Source organism: Trichomonas vaginalis, chromosome VI (genome assembly GCF_026262505.1).
Source record: "Trichomonas vaginalis G3 chromosome VI, whole genome shotgun sequence".
NCBI classification, from domain to species: domain Eukaryota; phylum Parabasalia; order Trichomonadida; family Trichomonadidae; genus Trichomonas; species Trichomonas vaginalis.
The window spans coordinates 3,842,030-3,858,517 of record NC_067208.1 but is presented as its reverse complement, the minus strand read 5'-3'; the positions used below and the strand labels follow the sequence as shown (position 1 = coordinate 3,858,517).

Sequence of the window (16,488 nt, the reverse complement as noted above, 5' to 3'; positions counted from 1 at the left end):
TTGCTATAGCTGATGGATATAATGAAACAGCGTCGAAGTCAGCAATGAGTTTCTTTTCGCTCTTTTGTTTAATGTTATCTGACAGCATACATCTTCCACCTTGAATACAGCGTGAAATAAATTCTCTTGGTTTATTTGAGAGGTCATATAAATTTCCATTCGGGAAGTACACTCTGTTCTCAAACAATTTGTTAGCAATAGAACAAATACTAACGTAGTCATAAACGTTTAAATCAAATTCTTTCAATATGTCATTGCGGAACTTAACAAAACCTTCTCTTAAAATTCTTACATCTTGTTTGCAATAAAATGTGCTATACTTTTCTAAGTCGAAGTGGTTCTCATCTATTCTGCAACCTTTGATGGAATCTATGTTTTTCATGAATGTATCAATATCTTTTACAAACTTACATGCTTCAGAAATGACACCAGTTCTGTTGTCATTTGCTAACAAAACACTGCTGTAGTAGTTATATGGAAATACTTCTTTCGGTCCTGTTTGTAAGTTAAACATAGCAGGAAATAGTTTAAGCTTCTTATTTATAACACTGTAAGAGTCTTTTATAATAATTGCCCTTCCTTTATATAAGCCAGTTATTTGCATTGTTCGTGAACCTTTAATGATGGGAGTTCCTTTCACTTCTGTCATGTGTCTTAAGATGAAGTTTATATCATAACTGAGGTTATGGAAATATATTAAACTCTTGTCAGGAAGTCGTTCCAAAAATTCTGTTGCACAGTTCTGACCCCAAACGCTTTCACTCACTGAACCATCTTCACTGCCATAACAGATATTAAAAGCTTTATGAAAGCCGTCTGTGCTACACTCAAAGTCAGCAAAGAAAACGTGCTCAGGAATGAACTTGCACTTATTTTTATTTACTTCTTTTGACTCGGCTTTCTTCTTCAGTTGTACACAATACTTTGGAGCATATGACAAGTCTTTAAATGGTGCAAGGTTCTGTTTATATAAGTCAGTAGTATATGTGAAAAGTTCTCCATAAGAAATAGGTTCGAAATATTTGCACTCCCACAATGTTTTCATAACATCCCATAACGGTGTTGTTCTATCATAACGAACTACATATTTATCTTCTCTCTTTGTATAAATCTTCATCTGTTTCTCAATGTTCATTCCACCACAAGCTTTGAGAATTTCTTTATAGTTTCGAATGAAGTATGTTGTCATTGGTAATCTTTCATTTAGCATGTAGTGGTCTTCAACAAGAAGTAAGTCAATAGTTCGAACAGTTTCACATTCTTTTGGTATGTATCTCTTTATTTCATTATGCCTTGAGTCATTGAAGTAACCAATGGTAACATTAAATGCTATACCTGTTGCGTCAGAAATTTCTTGTACTTTACTTTGAGGAAAGTCTCTAACACGAATGACTTCTCTCATGTGGTCAATAGTCTCTCCATCTACTCCAGCCTGAATGCAAGCATAAACGAAACAATTGTCTTCTGTCATAAGTGCTGCAGTTCTTTTGTTCAATTCATTGAAGATTTGGTAGCGTTCACGATTTATAGGTAATGTGCAAAGATACTTCCAGAACTGACCGCTTCTCTTCTTATAAAACTTCTTTTCACCATTATCTTTCCAAAAGCTTTCTATAAGTGCTGGGTTTCCTGTTTGCTTAAGAGCTTCCACAATGGCTTTCTGGTCATTTGTCAGTGTGCTTTCATCTCTATATGGTCTCTTTTTTGGTTTGCCTTTCTTTACATCTGACATCGTTAAGCCTTCATATTCAGTTAAATCATACATCTTTATTTCAGTAAGATTCTTTATGTTTGTCAAGAAGAAGTCATAGTGCATTTCAACAATGCCTGCAGCATTTGCTTCTATCTCTGATATAAAGTTCTCCTTCAAGAGCTGATGTAGTAATGTTCCAATATTATTGAGGTTTAACGTAGAACATTCATACTTTCCACCAAGTTTATAACATACCATCCATCTCTGTTGTGAGTTTATTTTAATTTTCTCTAAGAGTCTCATGAAAACCTTACCGAAATGTTTGTGTAAGTAGTCTCTGTTTGGTTCATCTAAAGCTTCGATGTTAAAGTCAATGAGTCTATTGCCTGACTTCACATTTCTCTTCCTATTCTCTTCATCTTTCTTTAACCATCTCTCACCTTCTTTTGGTTTGTCGTCAATGGAACGAATGACATCGTTAGCTTTGCGAACTTGTTCTATAGCGCTCTTAAACATCTCTCTTCTCTGTTGTTTCAGTGTGTCGTCTCTTCTTCTTGTTTCACCAACGTTTGCATTTGTTATGTCAAACATTTCTCTTCTTACTTCATGAGGTACTGAACGTCTATGATATAAGTCAATAGCAACGTCATTTAAAGGAAATGCTCTTGCATGGACTTCGTCCTCGCCGCGTTGCGGCTTTATGAACTCATGAATTCTATCATAACTTATTGGACCATTATAGTCTTTAATGAAGTCAGCGAGTGCTTTTTTGTTTGTTGCGTAATGCTTTGCAACATCTATATTAGCTTCCGTAAGAAGTTGTTTTATTTCCGAGTGTTCTAACTTAGACAACTTCCGATACATCTTTAGTAGGAAATAAAAAAAATATTTTTTGAAAAAATTAGATTAGATTTTTTTAAGTTATTTTTCAAAATAATTTAATATTTTTATTTTAATGAAACACATGCAAGATTGCAAGTTCTTTTCATACAATGCTCTCGCTACTGCCATCAAGAATGAGTTCAATAATGCTTCAAATATTAATGTTATCTTTAACAAGAAGTTTGTGAAAGAATCTAAGTTTGGTCAGTATGTCAGACCATTAGCTATCGTCATTGACCGCAAACGTTATACTTCACAAGAGTTAGCAGTAGTTTTGAAACAAAAGAGTTTCTTCGTGAATGTCAAAGATACTCATTATACTGTTATAAAGAACTCTAATATTGACTTCTTCAGTATTGCTTTAAATCTTTCCGAACAGAAAGAATATAAGAAGGGTGAAACAAATGTGAAATATTATCCTTCATCTCTGAAGACAATAACGAACAAAGATGTTATACAGAAATTCTTACCAAAGGTTGAAGAAGCTTCTATTGACATTGACGAAGGAAGTGAAATGGTTGAAGAAATAGACCCTGAAGCTATTTAAGCAAAAATATATTTTTGGTTAGTCTTCATATCGATATTTTACAACAATTCCCCAATGTATAAACTTTTCATACGCTTTTTCATAAGCTTTATATACCTTCAGAAATTTTGCATAATCTTTTACATGTTGTTCGTTCTCTTCTTCTGTCATGAGTTCCGAATATTCTAAATTCATGTTCTTTCATATGAGATAAAATTTTATAAAAAAATAAAATTAGCTTAGATTTTTTTATTCTTCCTCTTTGAAGTTATCGAAATATTCTGTTATTTTTTCCTTCAGTAATGTTAAGTCTTCTTTGAATGTAAGTATTGTGCAACCTTTGATGTCATAGTGTGTTTGAGGAAGAGTATTTTTGACAATTTCCTTTATTTGTTCATTCGGTGTCATTGAAATCGGTAAGTTTTCACGATAGAACCAATTTCTGTCAGATTTATATATTTTAGCTAAGTCATAAAAGCTCTTGTTGTTTCTTCTGACTAAATGCAATATAACCATATCTTTATCTTCTTCTTTCTCCAACTCTTCAGTATAAATCATATACCTATAACTCTTTTCCTTTCCTTTTGGTACCGAACGCGGTATTCTTTTCTGTATGCTTTTGTCTTTGGATTCAATGACTTCATCTTTTGCTTGAAGTTTCTTTTCCATCTCTCCACGTTCTGCTTTATATAGTTCATCTAACATCATGAAAATATAACAAGCATAACGAGGTGAAGCCCACATTGCTACAGCGTTTACTAAAAGTCTATGAACATAATATCCTTTCAAACCAGGAGCCAAATTCTTGCGATTTTCGTACGGAATCTCAGTTAGTATACAAGTCTCGTGTACAGAGGCACTGCGTTCCTCCGTACGCAATACTTGTGAATTTGACACTTTACAAAACCGTTAACGTATATTTTACAACATGAACGCAAAAACCAACTTAACCTTAAATATTTATAAAGCCGCCAACCACTTCACCTCACTACTGTAAAAAATAAACGTTCTCACTTACAAAAGTATTGCAACTCTTCCCATTGCTGTGCTTCACACAATAGTTCATATTCTTCAGTATCGCTGCTGTCGCTCCAATCGTCAGAGTCAAAATCACTGTCAAAATGAATGTTAGTAAGTTTTGACAAAGCTAATGAAACACGTTTACCGTTTGTATCGTATGCTTGTATAAACTTTCCATTCTTCATTCCTTCATAAACGCTCAAACTAACTTTACCCTTTCTCCCTCGTATCTGATAGAATGTATTTTCACGAGGAACGAAGAACAAATTCTTGAACTCATGACCGTTGTAGTTTGTTATCTCAATAGTTTTCGTCATTTATATAAAAATAAAATAAAAAATAAACTTAAAAATTAATGATATCACCACCCTCACACGTATGAAAACATAGCACAAAAATAAATTTAGGTGAAGTGGTGAGATTTCACCTCTTTTTTCACCTGTTTTTTCACCCACTTGAATTCATTGCTTTATAACTCTCTTCCTTGGTTTCTTTTTAGTTGCTTTCTTCACGTCTGTCTCCAACTTGACTGTCTTTCTTCTTCGGCCGTAATGATACCAGTTACTTCCACCAGTCAATGGGTCAAATGGTCTTTCGTAAGGGTTTCCATACATTCCATAGGGACCATACGGAAGAACTACTGGTGGAGAAGAAACATTTTCTTTAGTTCCATCGACTCTATTTAAATGCATTGTTTCACCTTTCATCTGGTCATTAAAGTCTTTTGCATGTTTTGCAAACTCATCGTCCTTTCCTAAAGCATTTTCTGACTCAGTCGCAACCAAATTGGATGCTTTATTTATGAGCCCTATTTTATTTATCTTAACTTCTTTGCAACCCAGCTCTCTTCCCTTTATTTGCATCTAATGTCTTTGAAACCCTTCCTCCACTCATTTTATTTACTGCGTCATAAGCTCCAAGTGCTTTTGCTCCAAATGCTAATGCTTTTGTTCCCATTGCGCCTAAAGCTGCCCAAGCTACCATTTACACCATATTAAAATCATCTCTCTTCAATATTATCTCATAAAAGTTCTCTTTACTGGAGAAAGTCAATGAAACATAAGCGTTCTCACGGGCTTCGCCCTCACCGCTTTGCGGTCTATCTAACTTATTTCTTATATCATCTATTCGCTCAAAAAATGTCTGAACAATTGCTAACATCTTCTACAACAGTTATTTCATCATGAATGACCTTCAAAACAAGCTCATTTAATATGCTATTAAAATCATTTCAATAATGAGTCCATCCTTTCCATCTTTGGTAGCACAACATCTTTCATTGAAGAAGGTTCGACAAGTCTTATGTTAAACTTACTGACAAAGTTTGTTATACTATAATGCTTCGGCGGCGAATACATATAGTTTTGAAAGACATAATATAGATTCTTCAGCAAATTCACTTATACTGGATTTTATAACAATGTTCTCACGAGACCAAATACCACCAATTGACAATCTTGTAAGCAATCCTGCTGAACCTTCAACTGTAAACGTCGATGGTAACATTCCACGAAGGTCATCTATTGACATCTTTGAGTCACTGAATTTAAATATTTTCTTAAAGCAATCGTCATTATCTAACCATGCAATAGCTTTGAAGTTTTCATTCGAATATACATCTGCTTCATTAAATGTAAAACCTGACTTCTTTGCAGAGACGACTTTAAAATCTATTGAGTTTGTTTCAAAATTATATGCTATGCTAACTTCTGAAGGTAATGGATGTCCTTCCGCAGTCAGTTGTTCTCTCACTACCGTTTGAAGCTTTGTGTTAAAAACTTTCATGTCATCTCCTGTGTCTAGGTTCACATACACAGCAACAGGAAAACTATCTTGCTTCTTTGTTTCATCATTATACCTCAAAACATTAAAGTTCTTCAATAATATTGTTCTTCCTGCTGGAATACTTCGAACCTGTCTGATTTCAATAGCTTTCTCACCTCCTACATACTCTACCCAGTGCCTTGGATATTCATAAGTATACTGACTTTCTTGAATTTTGGTTGGTTTCATCATAACGTGTTCATAGTATATCTTTATACTCTTGTCAGTTAGACTCGGTGCTATGTTCTGAATATTTCTGACTTGCATTTTTAATGGAGATAAAATGAAGCATTTAATACATGACGTAGATGAAGACATGAATGAAACTACAGACAAACTTAACTCTTCTCTCATTCTTCCTTTCAGTAAGGACTATGAGTTCTGTTCAAATGGCGTTTATTTCTATTGTGGAAAGATGGGTTCAGGTAAGACATTTAATCTTATTCGTCATATACTCATAACAGAGCGTTTAGGAAATGACTCATATTATGACCAAATCATTATATCAGCAACTTCAGACTCTATGGACTCAACAGCGAAAACATTTATGTCAAAAGTTCAAGCCTCTGTCGTTAAAGTTCCAGACAGTGAACTCATTGAATTTCTTCAACGTTACATTCGACGTAAGAGGAAATATTATGCCATCGTTGAATTTATACAGTCAGGAATGCAAAAGACTTCTGAGGAGATGGAAAGAATTATTGACAAACACCACTTACGTCAGTACTCAGGAGTTTACGATATGAAACGACTGACAAACTACATTCTATCAAAACTTTCAAAATACCCCTTCAAAAAATATCCTTCAAACACTCTGCTCGTTTGCGACGACTTCGCTGGTAAAGGTTTAGTGTCAAAACCAGACTCACCATTAGCTAATATCATTACTAAAGTCAGACATTACCACTTAACTGTAGCAATACTTATGCAAACATGGAGGTTTTTAGCTTTAAACATAAAACGTCTCATAACTGACTTCGTTATCTTTCAAGGTTTCTCACGTTATGATATTGAACTCATTTGGAAACAGTCAGGTATAACATTACCTTTTGAAGAAATTTGGGAAGCATATAAGTCTCTCATCTCTCCTCGTTCATACCTTGAGATTCATATCATGACTAATACCATTAAAGTCAAAAATATTCCATGGGAACGACCAACATTGTTTTAAAGTTTAACCTTCAATTGACTGATGGTAAACAAATTCCATGCATCTCTGTCGCCATTTCTGTTAATATTTTTGCTGTCATTCATATCATCCACTTCTCCATCCGTTAGCTTTTGAGGATATGCGTTAGAATAGCTGTTCTTAAATGAAGGCTTTTCACCTTTGAGAGCATAAACTCTATAACTTTCTGCATACTTTATGTTTGAACCTCCTGAGCCATCATTGACATAAATTTTTATAGGCTTCCACCCTTTGTTCATGTTCCTGCTTCTTCCCTTAGCTCTTTTGTTCAGTAGTTCTACATCTTTATACACAGCTCCTGTCTCAGTGAATTCAACAATATTTTCATTCGTTAGCTTTACATTCAAACCCTTGTCGAGTATATTGTTCATTTCATACATATAAAAGGTTTTTATTCTATATGAAATGAGAAGCAAATCCATCTTAGCTGGTGCCGTTAATGTTCCAATTGAACCAACATCAAATGTTGACTCACGAACGACAAACAATATTGTCATAAAGAACTATAGTTCAGAGTGTTTGAAAGAAAAAGAACCAGAACTGAAATCCGTGAATTTAAACTCAGCTTCAAACGCTAACGCTACATCAGATGTTAAGTTAGAGTATCCACCACTGGACCAAATTCTTTCAAGAGAAGCCAACGACAACCCTTACACAAATGTTCAAACAAATCCTTCAGATAACGTAGACCATTACCTTCTTCAGTTATACCAAACAATTTTACTCAAAGACGATAAGAAGCTTTTGACAAATCTTATAAGTAAGAACCAAATAATTCTAACAAAGGAGGACCTTGAAAATGTTATATCACCGAATAACAGGGAAACAATGTGTCATTGACTATCTCGACCCTGAAATCGAATGCTGTGGTCAAACGCCACCATTCATGAAAATAGGTAACATCCGCATCATTGAAACACCAGGAACTACAGGAGTTGAGTTTAAGTATAAATATTCGAATGAATATACAAAACTTTCAACAGAATATAAACTTTGTTGAAATATGTTTTAGTAAATTAAAGCAATTTGTAATATCTATCCAAAACTTCTTCAACAGTATCGAACTCATCTTCATAATGCAAACCTAATCTTATTGACTTGGTGCAGTTTTCACTAACACAATATAGCGCTTTGCGCTCGGCGCCTTTGACGCCTTTTTCTGTTCTCTTGACTGACATAACTAATTCATTTGTTTCATCAAACAGCAACAACCAAAGTTCATGACCTAATACATAACATTCATACTTTATATTTTTAGCTCTGAGTTCTCTTGTAAGCTGTTGCATTTAATATTTTCTAAAAAGTCAACTTCAACAGTCATTCGCACTGGTGCCTTCAGTTCTACAGGCTCGCCTTGAAAGTCAACAAGTCTGAATTGCATGTCTTTCAAATTATGAGGACTAATGCGAACCCATTTACCTAAATGAGTTGCTATGACAGGAACGTTTGGAATGAACATTGAATTTACTGCATAACAGAAAGACTTATATTCTACTGAACCTTTACTATTAACTCCTGAAATGCCTGTGACATTAGCTATTTTAGACTCAATGTACAAACAATTACCATAACATACGTATGGAACAGATTTCATCTCAATCGTTTTGTCAACACTTTTCAAAGGAAATGTCATATGGTATGCACCCAGAAGCAATTGAACTCTATGACTCATTCGTGTTATCTTAAACTCCTTTGCATAACTGAACTTCAAAACTCCTGCAATAAGTTTAACATTCATTAAGTTTTCTTCGTTCTCCTTGTTTATTGTAGTATTTATGAGCGCATTTAACACTCCAGCTAATGTTTCCATCTTATATTCTACATTATTGTGAAATCTTATTTCATGCTTCTTTCCATCTATTTCAAACTCCATGAAATCTGTTTCATCTGTTATGACAAAAGTTGCGATAGTATTGAAGTCAACAACTCTGAAAGCAAGTGCTTCATTCTGAAGACCTAAGTTTGTTTGTAGCTTTACTGTCCGTATTCGTTTGGGTCTGTACTTTGCAAATAGAACAACATTTTATTCTCATTAAAATATGACTATTGCTGCATATGCGTATGAAACAAATGAAGCAAGAAGAGCACATGAACTAGTAAACGAAAACTCAACTTTAACCATTGAAGGCAATGATTTAGTCATTGACGATGGAAAAACTAAAAAAGTCATTGATTTCGATACTTTTAACACTTATGACCCATTCATTACAACAAGCAAAGTTCCTATCATAAATGATGGAACGGTGCAATATATAAATTCTACAGTAGATGCCTCATTAGTGAAAGTATGAATGTTCTCATTGAATTGTTAAAGAGCTTTCGATTTGACGACAACATTAAATGCCTAAAGAATTTAGTCATGAATGAGAAACAAATTCTTGGCGTTGCTGGTAGCAGTAATGATGTACACCTTATGACATTAGAATATTATAACGAACATAAAGATGAACTGAAAGGAGAGAAGGGTGACACCGGACCTCAAGGACCACAAGGAATACAAGGAATACAAGGAATACAAGGACCTCAAGGCGAAAACGGTTTGGATGGAAAGGATGGAAAGGATGGAAAAACTGCTAAATCATGGATATGGGACCTTATAAATACTGGTTTAACAGCTGCTTCATATGGAGTTCTTCAATACCAAATCGGAAAGATATGGGCAGTACTTGGTGAAGAAGTTTTAAATGACGTTAAAAATGCTTTGAACTTCATTTCAAATGGTTCGGATACTATTAAAACTTTATCTGGTTGGATGCAAGAAACAAGGAGTCAAATAGATACTGTAAGACGTATAGCAAACAATGCACGTACGGGATTGGATACTTTACGACAAGCACAAAATACACTAAAGGAAGCAAATGATATTCTTGGCTCAGTATCAGACATGCATGAAGATTGGCTTAAAGGTATTGACAAATCTTTAAAAAATCACAGTCAGTCTATTGCTGACTACAAGAAAAGTATAGATTTTTTACATAGTGCTATGGACGTACATGATGGAAGCATAAGGAACTTACTTAATGCTAACAATAACTTACCAGGAACTATTAAAGCATTTATAAAGTCCTTTGTAAAACCCGGTGCTCTAACATTTAGGTCTTTGAGAGCAAGAGCATTGAAGTCAAGAGATGCAGAAACTCCAACAGAACCTACAGAAGGAACTGAAACAACAGAAACTCCAGAAGAACCACCAAAACCAACAGCTAATGAAATATTGTTCGAATATTTTCCAAGGTACTCTGTTCTCATTGCATACATTCAAGAAATACTTAAGAAAGCAGACTTGACTTTAGGAGATGATGAAAGTTCTGTATATCTTTCGTTCCAGTTTCAAATAGCAGAACTTTTGAGACAGATATGCTTAATGTATGACAACATCTCTGATTTCACAAGATATGATGACGACCATGACCCCGAACACGGTGAAGAAGAAGTTTTACAAACATCCATTAAGACAGGAAAGGTTTTAACACAAAGTCTCATTATTGACACCAAAGATGGCGAAGTGGACGTTCTTCAAGAGCTGAAGAAAAATACTTCTTCGGGAGGTGGTGGTAGGCATGAACTTGAAATAAATGAGATAGAAGAGAAATTAGCCGAAAAAGCAGATAAAGAACATAAACACAATATCTCCGATATAAATGAACTTCAAGCTACATTAAATAGTAAAGCAGATAAAAATGAACTTGACGCAATGAACAAAGTTTTGAAATCTCATAAACACAACATCTCCGATATAAATGAACTTCAAGCTACATTAAATAGTAAAGCGGACAAGAACCATGTTCATTATATAACTTCAGACGAACAGATTATAACGGACTACCATGGATATTTAACACGAAGTGATGAAGCGAAGACAAAAAATGTTAATGAAAGAAGATATAAATACATTCGTGCTAAAGGTTATGACATAAGCTGTACTGTACAGTATGATGTAGCTAAAGCACCAGAAGCATTTGGTTATACCGGTGAAATTTATGCCTCTACTTTCAATGTTAACGGTGTATTAGTTGAACCAAGATTTATGTTGAGAGTTAAGTCAAAAATAACTTTTGAAGATGCTATTAAAAGTAAAGCTGACAAAACAGAACTCGAAGCAATGAACAAAGTTTTGAAATCTCATAAACACAACATCTCCGATATAAATGAACTTCAAACTTCTTTAGACAAGAAAGCAGACAAGAACCATACACATAAATCCTTCACTACTGTTAGAGCAGACGACATAATATTGAACTTTGACCTTGGTTCAAGTGCACCATTAGAAAATCCAAGTACAAGCGTAAAAGATACTCTTAACAATTTAGATAAGAGTTGCAGGAATACCGAAGATCATGCCAGAAACTTTGAAGCATATGAACTACCAGCAATGTTAGATAAGAAAGCTGATAAAACTTATGTGGATGCAGAACTAACAAAGAAATTTTCGAAACCAGATACAATGACATTTACAACAGAAATTATAAATGGTGAACCAGCAACTCCATTTGAATTTGTTAGAGGTCTTCAACCAGATACTTTTGAATTTTTCTTGGATAATTCTATTGAACTAACATTACATTATAAAAGTGGAACAAATGCAACATTTCATCCGGGAGATACATTCCAAATGGTATTTAATGACATAAGTTCTTTAGAATATGTTTATAGAGTTATGAGCATATATGATTTAATATATCCTATAGGAGCTGTTTATACGTCTATGAATCCAATAAATCCAAACACTTTATTTGGTGGTAGATGGTATGAAATAGTTGACAGTTTTCCATTCTACACTAATACGCAGTCAATGAAGATGGGAGGTTCAAAGAAAATAGGTATTGAAAACCTTCCTTCACATATGCATAGGTTCAGTGGAAGAACATCTGTGGAAGGAAACCATTCACATTCAATAAAAAAAGAGGTTATACAAATCTTGCAGCGGGTTCGGATAGACAGGGAATGAACAGATATGATATCTCAGATGACCCCAAAGATGTTAGCACAGGTATTTTCTGTGGAACTGCAGGAAATCATACACATGTTGTAGTGGTATTACAGACCCAGCAGGTAATGGAAAAGATTATATGCCTCCTTATATAACAATGCACGCTTGGATACGAGTTGGTTAAAATCTTTAACTTTACATAAATGAGCTTGAAAGAAGTATTCGAACAACATCCATGGAGGTCATTTAAGAAGTTCAATGAAGCTGCAAAGAGTTGGGGATTTACTAACAGAGCTGAAGTGAAAAGGTTCTTTGACAAAAATGTTGTACATCAAACAAAAATAAACCCTTACGACTACTTTTTACCAATTTACTCCAACACTCCTGACGCATACCAATTTGACACTCTCATTCAAAGCAGAAAAGGAGGACATAAACCATTCCTCATCTTCATAAATGTTAACACTCGTAAAGCATATGCATATCCAATGAAAAATAAAGGAACTCATGAAGTGTTAAGAGTTTTACAAAAGTTTGTAGCAGAACATAGCCCAAGTATTTTAACATCAGACCAAGACGGTGCATACCTCAGCAACGAAATCACAGAATTTCTCATTAAGCATAACATAACTCACTACACTACTGAAGACCATAACCATAACATACTCGGCATCATAAACCGCTTCATAAGAACGCTCAGAGATTTAAATCAAGAGCGAGACTTTACCGAAGAAACAATGAAACATTTCATCGAAGTTTACAATTCCTCAACACATTCTACAACAGGACATACACCAAATTCAATGACACAACAACAAGAAGAAAAGTATATACAAAAGAAACGAAGCCAAACACAAAATATCAGAAATTCAACACAATTTACCCTCATTCCTGGTACAAAAGTTCGTGTAGTTCTTGACGACAAACCGTTGACAAAGAAACGTTTAAGGTTAAGTCGAAATTATTATATTGTAGACTCTACGCAAGGTAATGGATATCTTATAAAAGCTGCTGACGACTCCATAGCATTTTACCCTCGTCATAAATTAGTCGAAAGTAGTAATGGCAAACTTGCTGAAACCATTGACGAAGCAAAGCGAGGAGTGGTTATTGAAATACTTGACTACAACATAAACGATGACACTTATAAAGTAAGATATGAAGGAGGCGTTGAAGATGTTATACCATCTAAGAACTTGAGAGAATCTAAACCAACTCATCTGGGACCATTAGAGCGGGAGTACTGGAAAGATAAAAACATGCCAGAAAGAATAAGAAAATTCTTCTAAACTTTTTCATTAGATGTAAATCAGACATGAATGAGAACAGTCATGTATTATTAATGGTACCATTTATTTTTGTCATAAATTTACACCAAAAATATATTATAGGTGAAGAGGTGAGATGTCACCTGTTTTTTCACCTGTTTTTTCACCTCTTGAATTTTCATGAATTTTCACAAAAGACCAAAAATATATTATAGGTGAAGAGGTGAGATGTCACCTGTTTTTTCACCTGTTTTTTCACCTCTTGAATTTTCATGAATTTTCACAAAAGACCAAAAATAAGCTAATTTTATTTTTTTTATTTTTTTATTTTGTATGTAAGATATGATTTCAACAATCGGCAACAACAACAATTCAAGCCGCGAACGGCGGGACTCTGTCCACAACAACAGCACCAAACTCGTTAGTCATGAATCCTACGTCAATGTTAGTAGAGATGAAAAACTTCATTCCTTCTTCATATACTTTCGAAACAAAAATCCAGAAGATAAAGCAAGAACTTTTAACAAGTAATTTAGACTGTAGTGCGAAAGATGAAGAAAATGAAGAATATCTTTATGAAATGCAGGACATTATTGACCATTTACCCAAATTGCCTGAAATCCAACAACAAAAACTCACTATTCCTGAATTCGACGAAATTGAAGTGAAACCAACTGACTCAGTAGAAATAAAGAAGTTCATACGTAAAGTAAATTATGAATTCCTTGGTTTTCATTGCAACCATAAGGTTATGGACAAAGATTGCGACATGGTATATAAAAACATTTCTGACATATATAAATCTGAGGAGTTTAAGACTTACGATAACTTTGTTTCATTAGTTGCAAAATGTGTTTGGGAAATAAGAGATAAAGATAGAAGAGGCAAAGTATGGAACGAACAAATAAGACCCGCTATGTTTGAGATGAAGAGAGCAATTGACGCCTTAGTTGTTTTAGCTGGTTTTATTTCAATGTATAACGCAAAAATGAACCCGCAATGTTCAAAATGTAAGGCAGCAATTAGGAAATATAACTACTCAGTCAAAGAGATAGAAAGAATGAGAAACGACTATGCAGACTTAAAGAAAGAAGTAGAGAAACCAGCAGAAGATAAAATGGACATGTTAGCATTTCTGAACAAAAACTATCCAACAGTAGAAGATTTCCTTCTATCTGACGTCAAGAAGAAATATAAAGAGACTTTCGGCATTGTTAAAACTTTTGACATACTGACAGAAGAAATAGAAGCTACGAAATTGTTTAGGATTTCAAATATACATCGTACAATTCATGTAAAACGCTTGTGAAAAACTGGGGTGAAAAAAGAGGTGAAAAAAGAGGTGAGATCTCACCTCTTCACCTAAACATTATTTTTGCTTTAATTAAATGCTTTCCGGAAACGTCGATGAAAATCATATGGACAAATTATATGAAAAAATTAATAATGATTACCCCTCATTAACCAGGGAAATGACGGATTCTATAGTTCGTAAATTCGATGAAATACAGGATATGTGGTTCGACAGATTCGACATGAACGATAAGGAAAAGAGAAAGAACGATAACAATTTACTTACTAAAAGAATCCTAAAATCTAAAATAGGTGAAGCTTCAACATTTAACACAGTACATAACTTTTACACCGCTGTTTATATTTTCAATAATTTATTTAACGATGAACGAGAAAGAAAAAGTATGTTTAACGGAAGAAATGAATATGATTTTATCCTTTGTGCTGTTCGGGATGTTGACATGAAACTAAAGAAAATATTCTTATTACAAGATGACACGGTTGAAGATGAAGTCAATGAGTTTTTAAATCGTGATTTAAATGAAATTGATGAAGTTATGACCGAATGTTATAAAAAGTTCAAGAGGTGAAAAAACAGGTGAAAAAACAGGTGAGATCTCACCTCTTCACCTAAATTATATTTTAGGTCAAAGCTTCCACGAGAGAAAAGATTCCTCATTCGCTAAGGATTCCAAAAATGAAAAAATCATTGATTTCGGCTGAGAAAAAACAGCAAAACCCTTCTTCCACGGGAACAAAGAAATAAAGAAGAAATAAAGTAAATTTTTTATTTATTCCCGTGGAAGATAGAGCACTTTTATGACACTTTTTATTCACGACAAACAAGACAAACAAAGAAAATAAGAAAATACGGCGCTGTCGCGGTTCGAACCACAGACTCTGACCCCTCCATAACACCACCTTAGACCACTGTGCTACGTAGCCTGTCGACATAAGATTTTATAAATTGCATATTTGACGTAAATTTATTTCCATCTGGCTTCCCACTGCATAAGATATTCATACGTGTTTGTAAGACATTCATTAAACTTCTTTTCTATTGCATCTAATCTTGCGTTATTTTTTTCAATAACTTGTCTGTATTCTTCATCATCTCCAGCAGTGTTTGGGTCTTCACGTTTAAAATATTCATTGTTAACCAATTTTTTATCTACAAATTTTATTAGTGTTTGATTCACTTCGTTATGATAACGGTCATATTCTTTCAATACGTAAGTGAAGACAAAATGCGTCGTACCTTCAATCTTAAAGCTTAAAGAACTTTCAACACAGTTTTGAGGGTCTGTCAGTGCGTCAATGAGATAGTATTCGAAGTCAGTCAATAATCTTTTTAAAGTCATTTCATACAGGATAAAATTTAATGTTGTGAAGAAATAGTGTTTATCTCAGAAAAAATAACGCTAATTTTATTTTTATTTATTTTTTTATTTTGTATGTAAAGACAGATATGTCAACATTAGAGAACACAACAACTGCTATCGTTCATGAAGTCATAAATGAAGAATACGAGTACATACAATATAACAAACAGTTACGTCTCATTCGTTCAGTCAAAGATGACATGTACCAAATGCAAAGTATTTTGACGGCTTGTTTTGCTCCAGATACTAAGCTTCCTAAAGACTGGTTTAGGAACCAAAGCACCATAGAACTATTAAGTGAAGCACAGCGAGACGTACTTTTTTCTGAAAACAGTGAAGAACAGCGAGTAGGTAAAAAATCCCAGTCGCCAAAACTCTATGAAAATCGTGAAAAATTGCCAAACGGTTTGAGAGGATATTATGTTCATAGACTTTTAGTAAATGCTGTAGCAATGTGGGCTTCACCTCGTTATGCTTGTTA

The 16,488-nt window shown here is 34.1% G+C and overlaps 8 protein-coding genes and 3 pseudogenes across 11 annotated transcripts, besides 1 other annotated feature; 6 read left to right on the top strand and 5 right to left on the bottom strand.

Annotated features, from left to right (window-relative positions):
- Nucleotides 1-119: 119 nt before the first annotated feature.
- Nucleotides 120-2,557, bottom strand: TVAGG3_0800980 (organellar and viral DNA polymerase type B; the record flags this gene model as incomplete). Its single annotated transcript, XM_051247340.1, has 1 exon — nucleotides 120-2,557. A coding segment is annotated over one exon (2,438 nt), but the record flags the coding sequence as incomplete, so codon positions are not given.
- Nucleotides 2,558-2,648: 91 nt separating this feature from the next.
- TVAGG3_0800970 (uncharacterized protein) lies at nucleotides 2,649-3,122 on the top strand (the record flags this gene model as incomplete). The annotated part of the gene is made up of 1 exon (XM_051247339.1): nucleotides 2,649-3,122. The coding sequence occupies one exon, from the start codon at nucleotides 2,649-2,651 to the stop codon at nucleotides 3,120-3,122; it is 474 nt and encodes a 157-aa protein (XP_051082814.1).
- A 228-nt stretch (nucleotides 3,123-3,350) lies between these two features.
- TVAGG3_0800960 (uncharacterized protein) lies at nucleotides 3,351-3,806 on the bottom strand (the record flags this gene model as incomplete). Its single annotated transcript, XM_051247338.1, has 1 exon — nucleotides 3,351-3,806. The coding sequence occupies one exon, from the start codon at nucleotides 3,804-3,806 to the stop codon at nucleotides 3,351-3,353; it is 456 nt and encodes a 151-aa protein (XP_051082813.1).
- A 120-nt stretch (nucleotides 3,807-3,926) lies between these two features.
- Nucleotides 3,927-16,488: part of a mobile genetic element that runs on past the window's edge.
- On the bottom strand, nucleotides 4,112-4,438 carry TVAGG3_0800950 (uncharacterized protein; the record flags this gene model as incomplete). The annotated part of the gene is made up of 1 exon (XM_051247337.1): nucleotides 4,112-4,438. The coding sequence occupies one exon, from the start codon at nucleotides 4,436-4,438 to the stop codon at nucleotides 4,112-4,114; it is 327 nt and encodes a 108-aa protein (XP_051082812.1).
- TVAGG3_0800940 lies at nucleotides 5,334-6,212 on the bottom strand (annotated as a pseudogene). Its single transcript has one exon. A coding segment is annotated over exon 1 (879 nt).
- On the top strand, nucleotides 10,571-11,311 carry TVAGG3_0800930 (keratin-associated protein family; the record flags this gene model as incomplete). Its single annotated transcript, XM_051247336.1, has 1 exon — nucleotides 10,571-11,311. A coding segment is annotated over one exon (741 nt), but the record flags the coding sequence as incomplete, so codon positions are not given.
- On the top strand, nucleotides 11,507-12,245 carry TVAGG3_0800920 (annotated as a pseudogene). Its single transcript has one exon. A coding segment is annotated over exon 1 (739 nt).
- On the top strand, nucleotides 12,328-13,178 carry TVAGG3_0800910 (integrase core domain containing protein family; the record flags this gene model as incomplete). Its single annotated transcript, XM_051247335.1, has 1 exon — nucleotides 12,328-13,178. A coding segment is annotated over one exon (851 nt), but the record flags the coding sequence as incomplete, so codon positions are not given.
- TVAGG3_0800900 (organellar and viral DNA polymerase type B) lies at nucleotides 13,913-14,641 on the top strand (the record flags this gene model as incomplete). Its single annotated transcript, XM_051247334.1, has 1 exon — nucleotides 13,913-14,641. One exon carries the CDS (start codon nucleotides 13,913-13,915, stop codon nucleotides 14,639-14,641), a length of 729 nt encoding a protein of 242 aa, XP_051082809.1.
- On the top strand, nucleotides 14,805-15,259 carry TVAGG3_0800890 (annotated as a pseudogene). The gene has a single exon. A coding segment is annotated over exon 1 (455 nt).
- Nucleotides 15,612-15,986, bottom strand: TVAGG3_0800880 (uncharacterized protein; the record flags this gene model as incomplete). The annotated part of the gene is made up of 1 exon (XM_001289928.1): nucleotides 15,612-15,986. One exon carries the CDS (start codon nucleotides 15,984-15,986, stop codon nucleotides 15,612-15,614), a length of 375 nt encoding a protein of 124 aa, XP_001289929.1.